Here is a 24703-nt window from a genome sequence, read left to right as displayed (position 1 = left end):
CTTACGCATGACTAGACGCTCTTGGTTGTTGACTTTATCCTGTGAAAAGGTGAAGAGGAAAGGGCTAGAGAGAGGAGTGTACCAAAGAGGATTGGTCCAGGAAAGTGTCAGAAAAGTCTAATCCACACTCCCTGGGCTCAGGCTTCCAGGAGGATTGAATTTAGTTTACTTGAGCCCAGAGCTAGGCTTTCTTCTCCACCCCACTCCACAAGCCAAAAGTTTTTTGCTTGTTGAATTAAATATATGTGTGTGGAATTGAATGGAATGAAAGTTAAAATTCAATTTATGTTTAAAAAATGACATTTGGTGGTTGCTTCTATCATGCTTTTTAATAATTATTAATAATTTAATTAATTTAAATTAATATTTTATTAATAATTTAAATGGCACAAAGACTTTATTAAAAAGTATTCTACATGAAATGGAAAATGAATTTTATTTGCAACCAGTCTGACTATTTAAAAAAAAATTCACTTTTTTTTGGTGGAGAAAAAAAGAGCAATTCTCTGTCTTTGCCCAGGGAGGCTCTTCCCTGTAATGTTTAACTTACTAAACCACAGTTACAAAAGGAACTTCTGTCTGTGTGGCAAAATAAGTAATGTGCTGGAGGAAGAATTCCTAACTCAGTTGTTGTTTTAATTATAGCCAATTTGTGACTCACATAGTTAGCCTTCCTGGGAGACTCATTTTGAGATTACCCAGAAATATAAATTAGACTAACCTTTTATACCATTCACATCACCTAGTTGTACTTTTACCTTTCCTTATGGGTCTTAAGTGAAAAAACAGAAGGGGAAGAGCTATATGAGGAAAGAGAGTGTTTTAATATCTCTGTCCTGCTATGGTTAGGAGTAATAATAAAAGTTTGCATTTTTTTTTTTAAAAACTACTTGCCTCTCTGTCTCCCTCTTTCTTCAACTCTCCAGGTGGTATCATATAATTCTGGGACTTCCTGTCAGAGGGAAAGGAATAGGATGGTTTCCTCTACCCTGGCAGTATGGTGGCAGCTCTACTGTGGCAGCTAGAATAGGGGCTCAGCTAGATCAGCTTGAACCTGGGCCACTGGCTGCTTCTTCTGCTCTGTGTTTCTTTGCCTGATTATAGGTGACTAAATTGTGATCCTGAGATAGACCTGAGCACCAGGAAATGATCAGAGTTTTCCTGCTGTTGCATATTTAGGTTTTTTTAAATCTGTAAATGAACACTTATGGGTCTTAAGTGAAATAAACATTCTTTTGTGAAGAAGAAATAAATAGCTGTATTATACTTGATTTACACTGTACATTAAATATCTTTCTATTATCCACTTTGAGGAGACATTAGACATGAGCCCAAACCTAAGCTTTTGGTAATTTTTCATGGGCTCTGGGGTAGGATTATAAGAAACCAAAAAATGCAAAAAAAAAAAAAAAGATACTGACCTTCCTTTAAAGTGGTCAGTCTCTTACAGGATGGAATTTAGTCCATGACTGTGGGACCAAAGCTGACAGAGCTCCCCTTAGTGGAGACAAAGAGGGAAAATTGATTTATCATCTACTGCCCCCCTAAACCTAGCAGCCATTGTCATTGTTACACTTGCCACATATGGAAGTAATTTTATACCTTTTCTGTTCCAAAGTGAGTCAGGCAAGGAGACATACTCTGGTTACAAAACAGGTGGTTCTGTGGGAAAAGAATAAGTGGAAAAGAAAGTGAGTAGGATAAATTATTATTGACATTGGAATAAAACAAAAGGAGCGGCAGGAGTCAGGTTGGACATTGCTGTTGTCATTTGTCCTTCATTCTCTAAGGGGACCATAACCTCAGGAAGGTGATGCCATGACTTGCAAGTGAACTAGACTTAAGTAAGGGAGGGCTGTACAGTCACCAGCCTCAGTGGGTCCAGTGACAAGATATAAATCAGGGCTACTGGAGATGGCCCAGGATGCAGTGGGAGACCTTGACCTTTTCAAGCTAAGGTCTTTCCCAGGTCTCAGTTTGACTGAGACAGTGCCCATTCAATGATTAAAGGTAGGTAAGAAATGAGGCAAAGAATGGCCTCTTTTACCTAGTTAAAAAAAAAATCAATCCAGGAGAGGAAGATCTTCAGGGTTTCGGTCCAAAACAGAAACAATGGCTATTTACATTTACTCTGAGCCAATCAAGTTAACTTCCCTTTAGCCAGTCTTGACCTCTTTATTTCCACTGTACTTACATTTATGAAATTTGGTTGCTTCTAAATTCTCCCTCCCAATATTTTTGGTGTTTAAAAACTATGACCAGATATTTTTGAATGAAATATGTAGTTTTTGTTTTCCATGAAAAACTGAAGTCCCATGACTTTCAATACTTGAAATCATCATGCATCTCTCAACTTAACTCTTAGTAAGTAGTTGAATCATAGAATTATAGCTGGAAGGGATTTTTGAGGTCATCAAGTCTGATCCCTTTATTTTACAGATGAGGAAACTGAGGTCCCAGTCCAGAGAAGAGGGAGAGAGAGAGAGAGAAGAGAGAGACAGAGACAGAGACAGAGAAAAGAGGAGAGGAGTGAGATGGACAAACAGACAGATGGCACAGTGGATAGAATACTAATCAGTCATGTCTGACTTTTCATGACACCATGTGGGATTTTCTTGGCAAAGATACTGGAGTGGTTTGCCATTTCCTTCTCTAGCTCGTTTTACAGATGAGGATACTGAGGCTACCAGGGTTAAGTGACTTATCCAGGCTCACATAGCCAGTAAGTATGTAGGCTGGATTTGAACTCAGAAAGATGTCTTTCTAAGTCTTTCTAATTCTATGATTCAATTACTTACTTTTATCTGCTGCAGCACCTAGCTGCCTAATTGGGAAGACCTGAACTCAAATCCTGCCTGAGACGCCTAGTAGTATGACCTTGGGCAATCACTTGATCTCTTTTGCCTCAGTTTCTTCATCTGTTAAATGAGGATGATAATAATAGCTCCTCCCTCCCAGGGTTGTTGTGAGGATTAAGTGAGATAACATATGAAAACTGCTTTGTAAATCTTAAAGTGCTAAGTAAATGCTAGACACACTATATTAATCATGCATAACGTTGTTTCTATGGGGAGGTGTAGACTAAATTTCCTGTTTCGAAGGAATCACCTCCTCTCTTCCCTCTCCATCAATTAACATCATAAGATTTAGAGCTAAAAGGTACCTTAGAGATCCCTGTGCTATTTAACATTTTTATCAGTGATTTGGATAAAGCCAGAGATGGCATCCTAACTGAATTTTTCGGATGACACAAGTCTAGGGGGGGATAGTTAACACAGAAATGACAATCATTTTTTGAAAAGTTTATGACAAGTTAAATGACTGAATTGAATCTCACAATGTGAAATGTAATCAATATCTTGACCTGGTCTTTACCTTACTCTTGTGGATGTATCAGAAAGAGTGAGTCCCTTGGAGTCAAAGGTCTGGTTTCAAATCCTACTTCAGACACTTAGTACCTGCCTGACCTTGGGCAAATCACAATTTCACAGTGTTTCAGTTTACTTATTTGTAAAAATAGTGACAGTAATACTTGTATTGCCCACATAATAGGGTGGCTTTTGGAGACAGAGCTTTGCAGACCTTAAACCACAAGGCAGCATGGGATACAGGAAAGCATACCACTCTGGAAGTAAAAGAACTGAATTTGAATCCCAGTTCTCAATATTACCCCGTGTGACTGTGGAAAACTCATTTCATCTCCTTGGGTCTCATTTTTTCTCAAAAATAAGAGGGCTGGACTAGATGTCCTTTGAAATTCCATTTAGATCCATGATTCTTTTATTCATGAATGTGTTATTTTTATAATCCTAAAATCTATCCCCAAAGCCTCAACATGAGGAAAACCACATTTCTGCCTTTGGTAGGGTCTGTGAAAACGTTCCTGCTGCCTTTAGCATCCACCTCAACATTAAAAGGTAGCAAGAGAAAGACGGCCAGCATCTGAAAATGCCTAGATGCTTCTGTGAACAACAGAAAGGGATAGAAGTCCAAGGTAAGACGACAAAAGGAAGCCATTCTCACATGCAGAGCCCGGAGAACTTAAGGTCAGAGGAAGAATGACGCTCAGTGGCTTTATCACAAAACCACAGATACTTGGCTGGCTTCTGAATTGGGGATATCACGAAAATCTGAAAACTCAAGGCCCAACTGGTCGGTTTGCAAAACTACAAAGGCAGAACTTGTTGGAGCAGCTAGACGAAACTGTCATGAGCTGACAGGTTCCAAAACAGCCTGCTTATTAGTTATTAGTCATCATCGATGTGCTTGCCAAAAAAGGAGAGTGTGCGAGGGGAACATCTGGGGCAGTGAGCACAACACCCTGCCGAGTTAAAATCAGCAAGGAAGTCAGCAGCGGAATTGGATATCGAAAAGCAGCCAGACTTTCTGGGTGGATGAGCCAATTATCAGTGAGCTGACTGAGAGGAGGGGGTGGGGAAGAAAGGGAGAGTGAAGATATTTGCTCACTCATCTGAACTTCTTTTCATAAATGAATCACTTATATCATGTTTCTAAATTGCATGACTTTGTAATCAATGTTATATCGCTGACATTTGCTAACAGACACTGGGATAGAGGCAATTAGGCACAGTGGTTAAACCTGTGATAAACCTGTGATTCCAATGTAGGTCAGCACCTTCCCTGCAACTTCTTCCCTTAAGAAGCTGCTTAAGGCAGTGAGAGGGTAAGTAACTTGTTCAGGGTCACACAGCCAGCATGTGTCAGAGGAAAGGCTTGAGCCCAAGTCTTCCTGAATCCAGTGATTACTATCCTTAAAACTTTTGTGTATCATAGACCCCTTTGGCAGTCTGGTGATACATATGGACTTCTCAGAATAATGATTTTAAATGCATAAAATGAAATATATAGGATTACAAAGGAAACCAATTATATTTGAATGTAGTTATCAAAATATTTTAAAAATAAGTTTATAAATCAATATGTATAGATAGATGCACACATATACATATACTCAGAGACAGTCAGGATTAAATGACTTGCCTACGGTCACACGGCTAGTGAGCAACTGAGATTAGATTTGATCTCCAGGTCCTCCTGACTACAGGGCTGGTACTCTATCCACTTCACTACCTAGCAACCACATATGTATATATGTATGTGTGTGTATATGTAAATATATATATACATACATTTATTTATGTTTGTATGTTTGCATATATATATTATATATATGTATATGTATATGCAATGTCCCTGTACTACACCTTGCTTCCTGTCAGCCTGTTAAGTGCTCCTAGGTAATTATATCTTGGGACAGCTAGATGGTGCAATGGATAGAGCTCCAGACCTGGAGTCAGGAAGACTTGGATTCAGATGCTACCTCTGATATTTCCAAGCTGTAAAACCCTGGACAAGTTACTTAACCTTGTTTGCCTCAGTTTCCTCATCTGTAAAATGAGCTAGAGAAGGAAATGGCAAACCACTCTAGTATCTTTGCCAAGAAAACCCCAAATGGGGTTATGACTGAAAAACAATTATACCTCTCAAATGAAAAAAAAAATACCAAGGGATAGTAGAAAAATTCACTCATCAATTGTAAAGAACCAGTTGCTTTCTATTGTAAATTATATGAACAAAACAGAACATTGACTTAGGAAGAAATTATGCTTAGAGCAGAATTTTGTCTTTTTCTTTTTTAGCATTCAAAACTGTAATTCAGAGAGAACCAAATTAACAATGGAAAGGATGGATATTTTTCTTTCAGAGGAAAGTGCTTACTAAAAGAGTTCTTTTATTCCAGAGGAATCATTTCATTCAAGGGCTGCCATTGTATTATTGCCCAAGACAGGAATGATGGCTTTTAATCTGTCTCAGTCTTCCCCAGGGTCTGATTACTCGGGCAAAAGTCCTCTCTGATTTGAAATATAACTGCATATAGGTGATGTTGCTAAATATGTCTGCTTTTATTGACCTTCAAATAAATATTTTTAAACTTTCTTTTTTGCCTCAATTTAACCAAGGAACACAATTGAAAAGTAAAATATGTTGGAAGCAAGGTGAAGAATAAGGGGATTTTCATTTTTTTTTTAAACTGGCTCAGAGACAAGTGCTAAGTGGATAGCATGCTGGACTTGGAGCCAGGAATATGTGGGGTCAAATTCTATCTCTGTTATTAGGTGTGTGACTTTGGGTGAGTCACTTAACATTTACGTAGCTCCTGTGACTCCTTGGGAATTATCCAAAAAATCTATAGATAGCTTTGATTTCTTCCTCTGAAAATGTCATGTTCATGTTCTTTGACTATTTATCCACTGGGGAATGGCTTGTATTCTTTTAAATTTGACTCAGTTCTCTATATATTTGAGAAATGAAGCCTTTATCAGAGACATTTGCTGTAAAGATTGTTTCCCAGCTTTCTGCTTTCCTCCTAATCTTGGTTGCATTGGTTTTGTTTGTGCAAAAGCTTTTTAATTTAATTTAATCAAAATTATTTATTTTATATTTCATAATGCTGTTTATATCTCATTTGGTCATGAACCTGTAACTCATTTAACTTCTCCTTTAAGAATTTGAATGCTATACTACATGGATTATACATGTTTACTATTGATACTACTTCATTGTCATTACTTCATATTCAACTGATTATATATATTATTCCCTATTTGAGCCAATACTAGTGAGAGTAAGGTTCAAGCAAAGCCCATAGCCCACCCTCCCATCATTCCCTCCACTGTAATAGATTTATCAATTATCTACTAAGTCATAGAAAAGTTTCTGTCTCTGTTCTATATTAGCAAATATACAACTACTTCAGGCATTACATGCTCAGTGTCTATCTGATGGGCTTATATAGTTAGTAGCAGCTAGGGCAGCATTTCTCTTCTGAGCAAGAATGCCCAAAGTAGTTGAGCATTTGTTAGTATAGAGCATTGTTCGTTTCTCTACTAAAAACAAAATATTTTTTTAAGAAACTGTGACAAGTGGTCAGCACCTGGGCCAAGTCAGTAATCATCCATGCTGTTGGATGGCTTCTTGCTGGGGAGGAAAAACTTTTTTTGTGTGTTAGGATGCAGGATTAGAGGCACTGTGATGTGAAAAGTTCACTGCATTTGGAGTCAATCGGTTAACTGAATGGAATAAACCACTCTCTTAATGAATTCGCCACTGTTCTTCTTATTGCCTAGGTGACTATCTTAGGCAAGTCAGAACCTCTCTGGGTTTCAATTACCTCATCTGTAAAACAAGGGGGATGGACTACGTGGCCTATGAGGTCTTTATTAAGCTTCACATCATTATCCTAGATTTGGGCATTCACTTTTGGACCTTAGAAAATGTTGTTCAAATAAAGTGGCCTTTCTCCTGATTTGGGAAAAAAAAAAACTTAAAAGGGGAAGGGGTTAGGCCAGGGATTAAATTTGTGGTTTCATTGGCACAAGGCAGGGAGTGTGTGTGTGTGTGTGTGTGTGTGTGTGTGTGTGTGTGTGTGTAATGGACCTCTTTAGTAATTTGGTGAAAAACATGGACTCTTTCTCAGAATAGTGTTTTTAAGGGTATAAAATAGAACACACAAGGAAACCAATTCCAATTAAATACAATTACCAAATATTAAGAGTTCCAAATTCACATAGCTCATGGACCCCAGATAAAGAACCCCTGGCACAGGAAAGTTGCTGGTAGAGAAAAGTCTTTCTACCAGTAAAAGTCAGCCTTTTCTATCCAATTGATAATCCTGGAGGGGTACCTAGAGCATTGAGATGTTAAATGACTTGTACAGTCACACAGTCATTATCTGCCAGAAGGGAGACTTAAATCTTTGTCTTCCTGGTTGCACTTGTTATCACTACCAACTTTCTAAAATGTTAAAAAAGAAAGTAAGAAAAGAAAAAGAAAACTCTCAACAATTTAAAAGTTATTCTCTTAGAGGAGGACCTCTCTCTTTGAGACGATTGGGAATCCTCATCATACATCACATAAGATCCCGAAATATTCACTTGTAAAAGCTATGCCATATTCTAAACGCTTCTCCTGGACCACATGGGTTAAAGTTAGTAAAATTCAGTGATGTAATACTACTCTGAAGCTTAAAATTTCAAAAAAAAAAAAAAAACAAAATGAGACAAGGCTGCTTTAAGAGAGAAACAGGAAGTTGTAACTAGAAGGCAACTGAATATTAAGCTGGGGCGGTATGCCTTGAAGCTGCGACTCTGGATGTGGTTGCAGACTGAGGACATACGTCTTCAAGCCCCAGACTTCTATTGCAAAAGTTGTTGAGGGAGCAGGCAGCGTCGCCTCCATCCTGGCTGTTGGCTCGGGCAAGCCCCTCGAGGAGCTGGCATGGGGAGCCTCAGATTCCTGTCCCCCAAAGAGGAGTCTCAGTTCCAGCACCAGGGCGCAGTGGAACTGCTGGTCTTTAATTTCCTTCTGATTCTGACCATCCTCACAATATGGTTATTCAAAAACCACCGATTCCGTTTCTTGCACGAAACTGGAGGGGCCATGGTGTACGGTGAGTGCCGTGTCCCTCCTCCCCGCGACGCGATCGTCACATTCACTGACTGGGAAACTTGTTGCCTGGGCGCAGGGAGGGAGGAGGGCTAGCTCCCGCGGGGCCCCGCACGCACCTGAAAATGGCATTAGTCCTAGAGACGAGAGCTGGGGGATGCTGCCTAGAGATAAACCCCCAGGTATCCACGAACGGGAGGCCCGCGGGGATTCGCCTTGGCCAGGGCAAGAGTGGGTGGCACGGTGTTGCCAGCTCCAGATCGGCACTCCAGGGCGATCGCGTTGACAGATGGGAATCCATTGTCAACTCGAGGGCAACGCTCTGTTTGCTGTTTGTTTCGATGGTGATGATGTGAGACGGCGGTGACTTCTTCACTTGGTGCAAACTTCCTAAGGGCTCAGCCTGGCTGGGACAGCAGAGTCCCAGAAACACGCTGTAGAGTCACAGCGTGCGGATCTGGGACCACCGGGTTTTTAGACTCGGGGATCCCTAGCCAGGAGTGCCTCTCGCCAAACAGGCGCGAAGATTATTGTTTTACAGTCATTCTGACGTTTCCTCCACACCCTATGTAACCGACATCACCGACTCTGAACTTTGTGCTTTTTCAGTTAATTTCTTTACACTCATTTTCCAGCCTAGACTTTCAGGCTGGTGAGATTGATGAGGTTGCGAGGGTGGGATGGATGGAAAGGCTGTGTTTTGTTTTGCTTTACTCTATAATTTGCCGTGGATGGATGTGATTTGAAAGGCAGCGTGGTGCAGCAGAAGAAAAACTGAACTTGGGAGTAAATGACATCTGGGTTCGATTCTCAGCTCTGCTTCTCTTGGGCAAATTACTTTAACCTCCGTGGGCCTCAGTTTCCTCATCTGTAAAATAAAAGATTTGAACTAGATGATCTCTGTGGTCCACCCCAGCGCAAATGTGGGCTAGGTGGAGAGCACGGGACTTGTTCAATTTAAAACCTACCTCAGACACTTCTAGGTTCGTGAACCTGGGCAAGTCTGTGCCTCAATTTCCTCATCTGGTAAATAGTTATAATAATAGCACCCACCTCCCAGGGTTGCTGAGAGGATCAAATGAGATAATATTTGGAAAGTCCTTTGCAAACCTCAAAGTGCTATATAAATGTTATCTATCATTATTAGATCTAGGTTTCTACTACTGAATACACATCAGTTTAATTCGTTAAATCTCTAAACAAAGCTATCTAACCCGCCAATTTCGGGAGTTTTTTTGTCACTTTTACCAAATTAACTGGGGCCAAATTACCTAGCAACCTACCAGGAGGGAATAATGTCAGTAATTGCAAAGCTTTATCTGAGGCAAGGAAAAATCATCAAGTGCTCAGTGGATACAGGGTAATAGATGCTACATAGGATTTCCTCGTAGAAAGGGCCTTCGAGCTAACGAGTCCAACCCTGCTCCCTTACCTTGCAGACTGGCAAACTTGCACACTTGTCCATATTCGAACAACCAGGACATAACAGAAGCATGATTGTTTTAGTGGCCTTGACTTAGAGTCAGGAAGACTTTACATCTCACCGCAGGCACTCACTTATTAGCTGTATGGCCCTGGGTAAGGTTAAGGACTCTTAATCTCAGTTTTCTCATCTGCAAAATAGAGGTAATAATAGTACCAACCTCACAGGGTTATTGTAAAAATCAAAAGAGATAACATCTAAAATATTTCTCCATCTTTAAAGCTCTATATAAACATTGGCCATAATTTAAACCCACATTCTCTGACATGAAATCTCACTCTTTCAATCCCCAATCATTAACTAAGTACCTACTATGTGCTAGGCACTGGGTATAAAAGGTAGACGTGAAGCAGCTCCACTTTCACTGAAATTCCTTTATAATATTGTTGTTAGAAGAAAGGACTAGCCCTCATTTTAAAGAAAAACCATGTTATATTGTGATTTTCCAACTCCGTGTTGTGTTCCAGGGGACATGATGTGATTCCTCATATTCAAATCTGCATAATCAAAAAGCCATGCTATAACAGGGTCCCACAGCTGTTGACAATTTCTGTGGGGTACTTTAAAGATCAGGCCAAAGATTGAGAGAATTAAAAATTATTATGCATTTAGATGTTAGTTATTTTGTAGGGTCATAAATATCTACAGCTTGAAAGGACCTTCCCATATACCCCAGTGGTGTTAAGCTCAAACAGGAAGTGGGGAAGGGGAGACCAAACCTAACAAAAGGATTCCTGTGGGTGTATATTGACTTAGAAAACCACATAGTACCATTATCTATGTTCCATTTTTTTATTGTAAAATATCTCCCAATTACATTTTAATATGGTTCCTTCTGCACTAGAAAGTGTTGCAGGTGGCCCAATGGATAAAGTGTCAGTCTTGGAGTCAGGAAGAGCTGAATTCAAAATCAGGCCTCTGACACTAGCTGTGCAACCCTGATCGAGTCACTTGACCTCTGTTTGTCTGTCTCCTTATCTGTAAAATGGGGATGATAATAATACCTACCTCCTAGGGTTGTTGTGAGGATCAAATGAGATGGTATTTATAAAGTGCTTAGAGCAGTGTATGGCACATAGTAATCACTATATAAATGTTAGCTCTGACGAGGATGAGGATGATGATGATGGTGTTGTGGACCTCATAGGGTTACATGTTTGACACCTCTGATCCAGTCTAGCCCTTTCATTTTCATAGAGTCACTTATTCAAGATTACACAGGCAATAAGTAGCAGGCTAGGAATCAAACCCAGGTCTTCTAACTCCAAAACTGAATTAATTCAATTCATCTTATGACCGCTGTGCATTTAAAGCCCTCTGTTATTCCCTGAGAACCTGAGGTGGGAGGGGCAAAGTGAAATATTAAAAGACTCCCAACACCAATTGTATTTTTTACTTCCATAGTCACCTTTGGAGTTATATCAGGTCACACATATCCATTTGTGACCAAACCATGCTGCTAATCACCTCCGTGAATAGCTAAGCCCTTCTCATATCCTAGGAGAGGCACAGATTGATGGATAGCCTGCCTAATGGCTGAAAGTAAAATAGAAAGGAAATGAAGGCATCTAGAAATAGAAGCAAGTTTCCAGTCTCCAGCCCTCATCTAGGGCCTTGGCTCCTTTTCTATATCTCAGTGACATATAATCAATGAGGAAAAAAAATAACATGACCCACTATGACAGAAAGTACGTAACTCTCGGTACTAAATTGAACTGCTATCGGTGGCATAGTAGATCAACAGAGATTTAAAAGATGGCAACTTTTTTGTTACAGACAAGATTTTCTATGACAGTCCTGCATTCCATTGATGATGCCCAGCTAGAAAGCCAGGTTTTACTCTGGGCTTGGCCATTGACTGTGGACAAGTCTATTCACCTTTTTAGATTTTGGTTGTTTTATTTGGGAAAAAAAAGATATGGTTTGATCTTTATAATTTTTAAGATCCTTTCCAGCTCTAAAGTTGTATCAGCCCATAAGCTGGTCAATTTCTGTTTATCTGCATTTGGTGCAATCATAGAATGATGCCCTGGAAGGAACTTTTGAAGTCACTGAGTCTAGCTCCCTCATTTTACAAATGACTGTTTTTTGTAGGTATGCCATTTCATTTGTTATCTTTTACAACTGTCACATAGAGATTTCATCTTTTATAAATGGTTTGTTTTCCTCTCCTTGGGCCCAGAAACTTACATGACTATAATTCTAAGATGTGAGAGCTTTCTCCAGAATATTAAAGCATGTTCTACCTAAACAAATATAAGTTTAAGGCTAAAAACAGTGTCAGTGAGTTGGCCTCTATAGTTTGTGTTCTGTTTGTCGCGTAGTTAAAAATATGGGTTTGGGGGGCCTGGAAGGGGCTTAGGGACTTTTAGATCTGAGATTTAATCATCATCATCATAGCAGCTAATATCCCAGGGACTGTGCTAAATGCTTTACAATTATTATCTCATTTGATCCTCACAACAACCCTCAGAGGGAGGTTCTATTATTATCCCCATTTTACAGGTAAGGAAACTGAGGAAGACAGAGGTTAAGTGACTTGCTAGGGTCATACAACTAGGAAACGGCTGAGTCTGGATTTAAACTCAGATCTTCTGGACTTCAGGCCTGGTGCTCTATCCACTGCACCACTCAGCTATCCCATCAATGTGGATGAAATGATACCCTCCGCTAATGCAGATCAGTGATGTTTTTCAGTTTGTATTGTCTATGATAGTTGTCAGAGGCACTGAGGGGCTCAATGTCTTGCCCATGGTTATGTAGCCAGTATGTATCTGAGGCAGGACTTGAACCCAGGCCTTCCTAACTGGCTCCTGAATGGACCTCTATCATCACATCACTGCTGACCCTAAAAGTAGGAGAACTGGAGGATTCTGATGGCATATGTTTCGATATAGTTTTACATAATAGATATAGACATAGTTTTACATAATCTCATTTGACACAGTTCCAGCCCATCTACAATGATAATAATAGTTATTTATATAACACCTTAATGTTTGCAAAGCCCCTTACATTTATTATCTCATTTGATACCACAACTTTGTAGATAAGTCCTTTCTGAAACTCGGAGAGATAAAGCCACCTACCTAGAGAAACACACCTACTAAGTGTTAGGGGCAATATTTGAGCCTTCATCTTCCTCACTCCAATCTAGAACTCTATATACTAGACCTTTTTCCTCTTTCTTTGATGTCTTTAGAGCATAGGCCTGGTAATTTTACCTGTTCAATTTATACCTTTCCTTTAAGGCCAAATTCGAATGCTTTCTCCTCCATCACGATTTCCTTGGTTAGCCCTGCCTGAAACGATCTTGTGAACTTATTATTTATGTCTCTTTTTGTACTTTCACATGCTGCCCTTTGCCATAATGATTTGTGTACATGTATTTACGCATCTTCCTACCCAACTGTAAATTTCATAAAGGCAATGCCCATGCCTTACACTTCCTTGTATCTTCCATAATTCCTTGCTCAGTATCTTGCATAGAGCTGTCATTTATTACATAGTTATTGAGTGTGCTAGAAGGGCTAGGCCTTTCAGGTCACCTAGTACAGCCCTCTCATTTTACAGATAATGAAACAGAGGCGTGAAGATGTTACATGCTTCCTCAATGTCTTAGAGGTGACCTGTCACATAGTGGCAGGCTAGGGATTTGAACCTAGGTCTTCTGATCCGAAGTCTCACGCTCTTTCCCCTAAACCACACTGAATGAATGAACAAAAAATAATTTCATCTTATATATGTCCTCAGAGATGACTTCTGTAAATGCTATGTCTATAATAATTAGAAAATTTCTATTAGTGTGAGGTCATACAATGATTGTGGTTTTGTTCTACATCTTGTAAATCATTAGAGACACACAAAACAAATACTTCCTAATGAACAAATGATTCTTAATGGGAATGCTGAGTAGATGAATTGAATCACAAAGATAAATGACTTTTATTTGTGATAAGTATTCAGAAGTAGGTTAGATAATCCTTCTTTGAGGATGAGTATAGAGAAGGCTTCCATATATCCCTGACAGATAACTTCATGATATATTCTATGTTCTCTCATCTTTTTAAGAATTTTGAGAGAAATGGGCCCAAGAGGGGAAGAAAGGTGAACATGATGGGTTTTCTTTTCTTTTCTTACTTTCCTTTCCTCTCTTCTCGAAAATCTTTCCCATTTCTTCTTCTCACCATTGACTAGAAAGTGGAGAAAGTGATTGCAATTCTATGGAGGGCCCTTAGGGGCATCAGGAAGTATCCAGGGTGCTTCAGAATATTGTTTGGTGGTTTAGATCCTGGGTACTCGAAGCTGAGTGGGAATTATGTGAAAGTGTCAATAAGGAGTGAGAGTCGTTAAATGTGGAGTTTAAGCCCCCATCGGTATGTTTCTATGGGACCTGAGAGATGAAAGTGAATATAGTGGTATGCTCTGGCAGGAGAGAGAAACAGAGACAGAAAGACTGGTTCTCAGTACCATGGAACTCACCAGGGAACTCCTCACCTGCATGGACACTGGGTATGTGAATGGGGGTAGGGCTACATGCCTGATGCCTAGTCCCCCATCCCTCACCCCCTACCAAAGAAGCATATGTTAGTATGGAACAAGCAATGATGAAAGACTGAAATGATTGTGGTTTTAATCCACAACCACAGAAAAAAACAATAAAAAGTATAGATTTCCTTCCAGCATTACTTCTCTGAATTGTGGGCAGCTGAACTCACATCCAGGTTTCTGGTTTGGGAGGAGATGAGCCAGGGGGATACCAGATGACCTAAGGATCTTTCATGGTTAGTCAGATGGTCAGGCATGGCTGCCAGGAAGTCAATAGTCAAAATAGTATAGATTCTTTACACCTGTCAATTGAACCCTGGCTCTCAACCAGAGCCCTACTTCACCATGACTTATGACCAGAGGCATGTGGGGAAAATGGATGCATAAAGACCAAAAAAAAAAGAACCCAAAAGATGAATAAAAATAAAAAAAGTAGGGGAAAATAAAACCTCCTAGGATTGCTATGAGAATAAAAATGAGGGAATATTTGTAAATTGATTTACAAATATTAAAGCCCTATATCAATGCTAGCTATTTTTATTTATTATTATTATTAAAAGTTGAAAAATTACAGCATTTACATTGCAATGTAAAAAGAAACTTACCCCAGAGCTCCAGTACTGTATTTCTAACTGCTTCCTGGATATCTGCAGCTGAATGATGGCACCCCAAGATTTGCTTGTTCCAAGCTGAACTTACCATCATTTCTCTAAAACAACAACTATTCATAGTCAAGAAAAACAAATTCCCACATTGACCATGTCCGAAGAAATATGTATCAATCCGTACCTGAATCCCTGGGTAGGATACCCACTCAATGGTGAGTGCCGCCATTTCCCAGGGCTTATAACCTCAGAGTCATCTTTGATTCATCTCTGTATCTCACGATAGACATCAAATCAGTGGTTAAGTCCTGTTGATTCAACCTCTGCAATATCTCCTGTATCTGTTTTCTTTTCTCTTCCTATTGCAATCTCACCGATTCAGGCAGCCCTCACCTTTTCTTGTCTAGACATCAAAATAGCTTTCTAATTGCATTGATCTTCCTTTCTCCAGTCATTCCATCATGACAAATAATAATGATGATAATAACAAAATATTAATAACTATTAATATTATAGCATTTACATAGTGCTTTAAGTTTTGCAAAAACACTTCATAAATTTTCATTTAATCCTCATGACGATTCTGGGAGTTAAAGGCTTTAATTTTTCCCATCTTACAGATGAGGAAAATGAGGCAGACCATAGTTAGTTAAATGACTTTCCGAGGGTCACATAGCTAGCTAGTACCTGAGGCCGGATTTGAACTCAGGTCCTGACTCCAGTCCTGCTGTTCTATCCGCTGTGTCTCCTCAGTACCTCAGAAGTCTGGGAAGTTGCTGTAATTCCCAACCTTGATCATGTCATTCCTTTGCTTAACAGCTCCTCATTGTCTACTTGATCAAATGTTCTTGATTCTGGCATTCAAGGCCATCTGCTATCTCGGACTCATTAAATCACTAAATTATGATCATTAGCTTGTGAGCGCAGGTTGTCTTTTGCCTCTCTTTATATCCCCAACACTTAGCGCTAAGGCCTGTAAGGGAGAGAGAGAAACCTCACTGTACAGAAAGGGAGGAAGTCTATTGTACCCATGTATGATGAAACTAGAGGGCAGGAAAAAGGAACAGAAAGCATGCTAATCTGTCTGTAATATGAAGGAAGGGAAGCAGAATAGTAGGAAATAATGGGGCAAAGAGAGTTGGAGTAGGTCAATCAGGCAAAAGACGTTTATTATGCACCAGATGCATTATGCATACAATGCAGTAAATGTCTGAGGCTGGATTTGAACTCAGGTCTGTCCTGACTCCAGGCCCAGCACCATCATTATCTCAGGTCCTCCTGACTCCAGGCCTAGCATTCTATCCATTGTGGTGCCTAGCTACCTATATGTACTTAAATACAAATTTCACTCTTCTTTGTATTGTATTTCTGTGCCTACCATTAGAATGCAAGCTCCTTGAGAGCATAATGTGTGGTATAATAATAGTAACTCCCTTTTCTCTATCCTCCAAGGATTGCAACACTTTCCTCACACTGACCCCATAAATGGGAATTTTCAGACCCATTTTAGATGTAAAAAATGGAGTCTTTGGGGTGAGTTGCTCAAAGCCACACAGGTAGTGCCAGAGCCAGGATTCTCCTGACTTCAAATCTTGTACTCCTTCCAGTATACCTATAAGGGCTAGTAGAAGGAGTAGGTACGAAGTAGCTCAGTGGATAGGGTTCTGGACCTAGAGTCAGGAAAGATTTGAGTTCAAATCTAGCCTCAGACACTTACTACATTGTATCACCTTGGGCAAGTTGTTTAACCTCTGTTTGCATCAGTTTTCTCAACTGTAAAATGGGAGTATTAATTGCAACTAACTCATAGGGTTGTTATAAGAATCAAATGAGATACTATTTGCAAAATGTTTAACATAATTTCTGGCACATAGTAGGTGCCATATAAATGCTAGCTACTACTATTATTCTTGTTTCCCCTGGTACAGCTAGCTTTGTATTCCCATGTATAGCCCAATATTTTGTAGACAGAAGGTGCTTAATAAATGTTTGCTAAATTGAATTGAAAGAAAAAAATGAATTGAATACTGACTTGGAAAACAGTAGCCCCAAAGGCTTATAGTGGTAGTCTATTTTATAGGGGATGAGGACTGAACCTGCTATTTCATTCCTATGAGAAAGCTTTCAGTGGGGAAGCTCCTTGTGTCACGCAGGTCAGCACCTTCCAGGTAATTTATGGTTTTAGAGATTTGCCTGGAGCACTGAGAAAGGGTAAAGGACTAACCCAGGGCCAAATAGGTAGTTTGTTTCAGTCAAGGTGGACCCCAGGTCCTCCTGCTCTGAGGTCAGCTCTCTTTCTAGGCTAAGCTCAAGATGTTAATGTTGAGAGAAATGATTATTAATTACCAATGATTTGGGGAGATGCAGAGTTCCCCCTTTTTCCACAGTCCTCATTTCAAAATTCAGTCTCTGGAAGGACAGTACTGATAATGAGATTGGATTAACTTTCTTAACAATCTTGTTCAGACCCCACCCAGGTGGGAAGCTATTGTGCTCTACTGAGGTTTGGGTGGGGATGAATTCTTCCTTTAGATTGCTCTAGGCTGCCTGGGGTAATTTAGACGTAAATGACATAATCCAAGTTTATTAGAATTGGTCCAGCCGCTGATTGTAATATTCATTCTCTCATTACTTGTTAACCAATCAAAGTTAATTGCCACCCTCTGGAACACCCACTTTTCCAAGACCACATAAGCCTTGAGCCCACTCCCAGTATGAGGTTCTTTGGCATTTGAGAGTGCCACTGACTTCTTTTATTAAAATGCTGACATTATTAATAAAATGACTAATTACCCTGAAATTGTGTCTCTCGAACTTTTTAAAACACCACAGTTTCTAAAAAAGGAGTTGTTCTTTCCTGTGTTTACATAGCATGATGGAGGCTTCTCCAGAAACTTGCTCAATATTAAAAGTTAGATGAGTCAAAATGCACTTTGAGGATCAGGTCTCCACATTTTCCAACCTGGATTCTTTTTACTGATCACATTAATTGACCTTTTGTCAAATCTTGCCTTATCATGAGTGGGCAGATGATACTAGACCTTGGAGCCATTCAGGGTAAGCAGCTGTGATGGTCCAATTAGGGTATTGTATTAGGAAGGCAGACTATGAGTTGGTCAGGGATCTGAGGCAGGCAACCTGACAGGACTGCAGGGAAAGCTTCCATAAAGACAATGACTGAAGGGAACATTGGGGGAATAATTGCTTCAAGGAAGAAGTCCTCAAAAATGAGGGCTTTTATTTTATTTTTAATTTCTAATTTTTATTGTAGGGACCATTTTTCAATGTTTCTTTGTACATCCAGTGCTTAGTTCAATGTCTGTCACATTACAAGGACTGAATAAATGTGTTGCTTAATTTTTTATCACCTTCATTTCTGAATTTCTTCCCATCCCCTTACCCAGTGAGCCATCTTTTATCATAAAAGATAAAAAGGAAAGAAGAAAAACAAAACTGTTTTAATAAAACTAACAAACATGTCAACATAGTCTGGTAGTATATGCAGCCAAATACTCAATAGTCAGCACTTCAAGTCCTTCATGTCTGCAAAGAAGGGAAGGAGCTACATTTTTCAACTCTTCTTTGGGGTTAAGCTTTGTTATTATAATTACCCAGCCCTCAGGTTTGACTTTGTGTCTCTTTTTTATTTTCATTGCTTTTGTTATTGTCGTTGAGTCATGTCTAACTCTTTGTGACTCCATTTGGGGTTTTCTTGACAAAGATACTGGAGATTCCTTTTCCAACTCATTTTACAGATGAAGAAACTGAGGCAAACAGGGTTAAATGACTTGCCCAGGGTCACATAGCTAGTAAGTTTCTGAGGCTGGCTTTGAACTCAGGTCTTCCTGACTTCAGGCCCAGTAATCTTATCCACTGGACCACTTTTGTATTGGTAGTCATGTATTTTGTTTTTCTGTTTCTGTTTACTTCATTCTATATCAGTTCATATAGAATATATATGTGTATATATATATATAACATATATAGAATAATCATATAGATTATTCCATGCTTCTCCTTCATATTGACTTTTTCTTATCATGCAGTAATAGCTCATTACTTAATAAGCCACAACTCATTTAGCCATTCTTCAAATGATGGGCACCACCTTAATGTCAAGTGATTTATTATCACAAAAAGTGCTGCTAGAAAATTTTCATAGCTTTGTGACCTTTCCCCACCCTGGTTTTGACCTCTTCAAGGGTATGGGATCATAAATCTGTGAGATCTCTGAGTTGTACATGAATATGCAGGTCTTTGGAGTCACATAATGAAATTAGAAGAAAACATTATACTTGAACTTCAAAATTTCACATTTGATTGCCTTGTGATTGCTGCTAAAAAGGAAATCAATAGAAACTACCTCAAGTTACCTGGGAGGGTAGCAAAATGTTTTGTTCTGTTAATTTTTGAGAAATTTTTATACTATGCACTTTTTAAATTATTTAAAAAACTCAGTCAGCTGGAAGGCTTTTTCTATATGATGCCAAATAATGAATTTGAAATATTTTTTCTCCCTTTCCACTGGATTACTTGTTTTGGCATCATGAACATAATAGTCCCAGTGAAAACTGAGATATCATCTATCCTAACTACTTCCTTATTATGTAAATAATTTCCTTGAGTAGATAACATCCCATATTTTTTGAGCATCTCTGTCTGTTTCTGAATCTGGCTGCTGTATCAATGACCTATCTCATTGCAGTAGGGGCAGCTAGGTGGCGCAGTAGATAGAGCACCGGCCCTGAAGTCAGGAGGACCTGAGTTCAAATCCGGCTTCAGACCAAACACTTGATGCTTACTAGCTGTGTGACATTGGGCAAATCAGTTAGTCCCAGTTGCCTTAAAAAAAGAAAGAAAGAAAGAAAATCATTGCACTTTCATGATTGAGACCTTTCTTTCTTTCTTTTTAAAGTTATTTTATTTTTATTTTGTTTGCAAGTCAAGGGATTAAGTGACTTGCCCAGGGTCACACAGCTAGTAAGTGTCAAGTATCTGGTCTGAGAGCAGATTCGAACTCAGGTCCTCCTGACTCCAGGGCCAGTACTCTATCCACTGCGCCACCTAGCTGTACTGAGACCTTTTTATCTTAAAAACCTTTGGGGAACAGAAGTCAGGGAAATAGTCAATTAAGAAAGAAAGAAATGGGAAAAAGTTATGCAATATGGCACAGTAAATAGAGTCATATTTGGAGGCAGAGGAGCTTGGTTGGAATGTTGCATCTGCAGCTTACTGCCTGGGTGGCCATTGGCAAATTCCTTTTCCTTTCTGAGATTCAATTTCCTCATTTGAAAAAAAAATCAGGAAGTAGAACTAGTTGGACTCTCATGGTCTCTTGGTGCTCACTTTTGTTGTTATTGTTGTTTTTCCTTCATTTTTGAAGAGGACCAATGACATCAGCAGGGTGATGTCTTGACTTACAAGTGAATTGGATTTAAGTGAGGTGGGGCTGTGCAGTCATCAGCTTTGCTCTCTCCTCCACAGGTATTAGAGTTCAGTGGCAAGACAAGTGGTCAGGGCAACTGATGATCACCTCAGATGCAGTGGGAAACCTTGACCTTTTTAAGCTCAGGTTTTTCCCAGGTTTCAGTTTGTCTGAGGCAACATTTGTTCAGTGATTAAAGGCCAGGCAAGAATCGAGGCAAAAGATGGCCTAGTTTGCCTTCATGAAAGAATCAGTCTGGGAGAGGAAGATCCTCATTCTACCATTTATTCAAAGGCTCCATCCAGATGCTTCCTCCTGGACCTAGAGGAAGCCTCTTCTTAGTCCCTCAGCAGTCCCTCCTTCCTCTTCAAATAATAGTTTATGTACTTATCTGTTTATTCGTTGATTTGTACTCTCTCCCCAATAAAATGTCAGCTCCTTAAAGACAGGGGTTATTTCTATGTTCATTGTTGTTTGTCTTTTCATCTCTAATGTCTAGTACAATGCTTTGAATATGGTCAGTCAAGAAGCATTTATTAAGTGCTTATTATATGCCAAGCACTGTGCTAAGTTCTAGGGATGCAAACAAAAATGCCACCCCCCTCCACCCAATAGTCTTTGTTCTCATAGACTGTCTATTCTAATAAGGGAAACAACATGCAAAAAGAAATAGATGTATGGACAAGATCTAGACAGAGTAGTTGAATAACAGTCTTAGCAAGGAAGGCTCTAATAGCTGGTAAGATTAGGTATGACCTCTTGTAGAGGGTGGCATTTGAGTGAGTCTTCAAGGAAACCAGGGGAACTAAGAGGCAGAGGCCATAAGGTTAATGGTGCTTGTTGGAATTGAATTGATTATATTTTAATTTCACTTCACTAGAAAGTTTTTTTAGGTTGTTTTGCTAAAAATGGGAAAGCATTGTATCAATGATAAAAAAGCATGAGAAAATGATGCTTGGTATTCTGTTTTGTTGTTAGTTGTGGCTTTCATGGGTGAAGGAGAGGTGCAGTTCTAACGTTATAAGATTAAATGACAAAACCAGAGATCGTAATAGCCCAGTAAATAGTTGGCAAGGGGAGACGGGGCTGGTGACAGAGTTTATTTGCTGTTCTTACGAATTTCCTATCTGCATTTTGTGATAGAATATACTTTCTGACATCTTTAATAGTGAAATGACAACATTTACTGTTTCTCTGGCAATATTAAGGTACAGTTTCCTCCAGCAACCCTTTTTATTGAGGTCTTCTTACTTTTCATAATCATGGGAATCAGATGCCCAACTGGTTCAAATTTTAAGTCATAATGATGTTAATTTAAGATGCACTAAGAGCTCAGAAACCCCATTAATGCTGTAAATATTGATTGACAGCATCTGGTGTACTGAATCCTATCCATTTACAGTACTTTGGGCGTTCATTGCTGGCGGCTCGTAAAAGTCAAATTGCTGCCTACGTCCTTATGTTCTTATCCCATTAAGAACTGCATTAGGTCCTTTCCAGCCCTTAAATTCTATAATTCTAATGTTACCTATCACCAGAGTGTTTTCATGCATTCAGTGACATTCATCATTTTATCCATTCCAGTATTAGCTAGCACTTAGGGAAGGGACTATAAGAACACATTATAGTTACTTACATTTGGCTAGGGGAGGAAAAAGTGACAGTTGGCGAATTCTTATGAGAACATTGGTTATTGTTTAGTAGGCAATAATGAAATTGTAATTATGTTGCTAAACTAACTCTATAGGAGCTTGTGAATTCTAGTATAATAAAAATATGCTTATTATTATTGTTACTCATTTAATTCACTCAGCAGTGTGTTTATCAAAACTCGAAGACATACCATGCTAACACCATGAGCTGCTTAATTTTTAAATGTTACTTTTCATGAAAACTTCGTAAAAAAAAAAAGTCCCTTTGATAGCTCCCTAATACCCACAAGATGACATCCAGACTGCAGATTTGTTTAAATCCTCAAAAACTATAGGAAGGCAATTGCTATGTTAGAGTGGAAAGGACACTAGATTCAGAGTCAGAAAACCTGGGGTCAAAAAGGAGATTCACCATGTGCTACATGTGTGACCATGGGCCAGTTCTTTCCCCTCACTAGGCCTCAGTTTCCTCATCTGTAAGATAAGTAAATTCAATTAGATAGTCTCCAAGGCCTTTTCTATCTCTAAATCTTATGATTCTTTGATTCTCAGACCAATTTTATAGACTTTGCTAATGTCGTGTCCCAATATTTTCAAGCCAAGATGGTTTTGTCACTTTCTCATCAACTTGCTATTCATCAGATCTTAGTATTAGTACCTTATAAATTACCTGAGTAAACCCCCTTATCCTATCAATGAGGAAAATGAGGCATTGAATAGGGAAATAATATGCCCAAGGCCACAGAGAACCAATTACTGAGTCAGAATTCAAATCTCTAATCTTAGATGTAAATCTAATGCTCTTTTCCCACTAAGGCACACTCATAAGCCCAAATCCACTTTAGAAGCTAAGTTTGGTTCCAGAGAGAGTTGAGAAAATGCAGTTCCCTTCTTGCAATGCAGAGGTGGAGAACTATGGCTGAGGAATACTGCATGCAGCTGAGATGTTGGTTGGTTTTGCTGAAGTTCTGCTCCCCTTCCACCCTTTTCCTCTCTCTAGGTAGGGAAGAAGGAAAGGGTAAATTAGTAGACTAATATAGTATAAAAACAAAGTATATCAAAAATAAACTATAAAGAATCAATGAGGGAAATGTAGACAAATTGTTCTTATTGGTGAACATTTTTTAAAGTAGTAATCAAAATAATACTGCCTCATCTTTACAAAGTGCCTTGAAGTATACAAAGTGTTTTATTCACAATACCTCTGTCAGGAATGGAGGGTCTTTATGAACAGCAATAATATTCCCATTTTGCAGATGAGGAAATTGAGGTTCAAAGTTATTAAGATACTTCTCCAAAGTCATACGACTCATAATGGCAGAGCTGGGGCCTGAACAGAGATCTCCAACTCCTGATCCCAGGCCCTTTCTACTACTTCTCATATTTACATAATAACCACTGATATTTCCGTAACATTTATAGATTTTCCCTGCCAAATTCTCTAGTCAGTATTGTGTATGGTAGAGCAAATATCTATCAGGTATGTCAAATAGAGGTTGGATTAGATGACTTCTCAGGTCCCTTCCAACTCTGAGATCCAATGAATATCTCTACCTTTTAAAGATGGCAACCCAGAAAGTTTAAATCATTTGGTCAGCGTCACAATAGAAAGTGTCAGTAATAGTTGAACCAAAGCCTTCTGACTCCATGACTACTGCTTTCAGTTAATAAATCTCATGGGTAGGATTGGAGAAGGAAATGGCAGACCACTATAGTAGTTTTGCCAAAAAACCCCAAAATGGGGTCACAAAGAGTTGGACATGCCTGAAACGACTGAACAATAGTGACAACATGGGTAGGATTTGTATTTGAGGAGATCCCAGAATCACTTCAATGGAAACCCATTTGAATAGAAGTTATAACTGACTCTTATTATCACATGTTCTTCAGGGCTGCCAGGGACTAAGGAATTTACATATGAACAATCTAATGCAAATTATTTTACATTGATATGAGACATAATATATGTGTAATGCCTTCCCTGGGCTGAGCTGGCACTGAGTATGTCCAGAGGCAAATACTTTGAGTAATAGCTAAGCATCTTGGGATTTGTAGTTTGGACTGATCTTCCTAGGCAAGAGTTATCAGGCAATTTAGTGGGGAGGGACCAGCAGAGTGAGGCAGGTGGTAGCAGCTTCTCAAAGCCAGAGCAAGAGAAGGGAGTGGTGGAAAGCAGGGAGGTTGCTGGCATTTTTCTCTTCTAGCTGTGGACAATGAGGAAAGAGAGACAAGAGGAGACAGGCATCTCTCCTCCACATGGCAGCAGCAGTAGCTAGCATTTACAGATTGTCACAGGAGCTCATCTGCCTGGGCTCAGTTTACTACTGGGACAAAACACCTCTGGTGGTAGACTGAACTATGTTTCTCTTGGGGGTGGAGAAAATAACCTACTAGTGTTTCTCCTCTTTCGACCTTTTTCATCCTCTCTTTTTTCTTTCTTTCTTTTTTTCTTTCTTTCTTTTTTCTTTCTTTCTTTCTTCTTTCTTTCTTTCTTTCTTTCTTTCTTTCTTTCTTTCTTTCTTTC

The 24703-nt window shown here is 39.2% G+C and overlaps 1 protein-coding gene across 2 annotated transcripts in view; it reads left to right on the top strand.

Annotated features, from left to right (window-relative positions):
• The first annotated feature begins 8133 nt into the window (after positions 1 to 8133).
• Positions 8134 to 24703, top strand: part of SLC9A9 (solute carrier family 9 member A9) — a 736009-nt gene continuing 719439 nt past the window's right edge. For both annotated transcript variants that reach the window (XM_027875882.1, XM_027875883.1), the window contains exon 1: positions 8134 to 8470. In XM_027875882.1, the coding sequence (XP_027731683.1) occupies positions 8299 to 8470 (172 nt within the window). In that variant the 5' untranslated portion in view covers positions 8134 to 8298. The remainder of the gene's footprint in view (positions 8471 to 24703) is intronic.

The sequence above is a fragment of the Vombatus ursinus genome, unplaced genomic scaffold (assembly GCF_900497805.2).
Source record: "Vombatus ursinus unplaced genomic scaffold, bare-nosed wombat genome assembly UNPS02014810.1, whole genome shotgun sequence".
NCBI classification, from domain to species: domain Eukaryota; kingdom Metazoa; phylum Chordata; class Mammalia; order Diprotodontia; family Vombatidae; genus Vombatus; species Vombatus ursinus.
The sequence above is the reverse complement of the archived record's forward strand: the minus strand, read 5'-3'. Positions and strand labels throughout refer to the sequence as shown.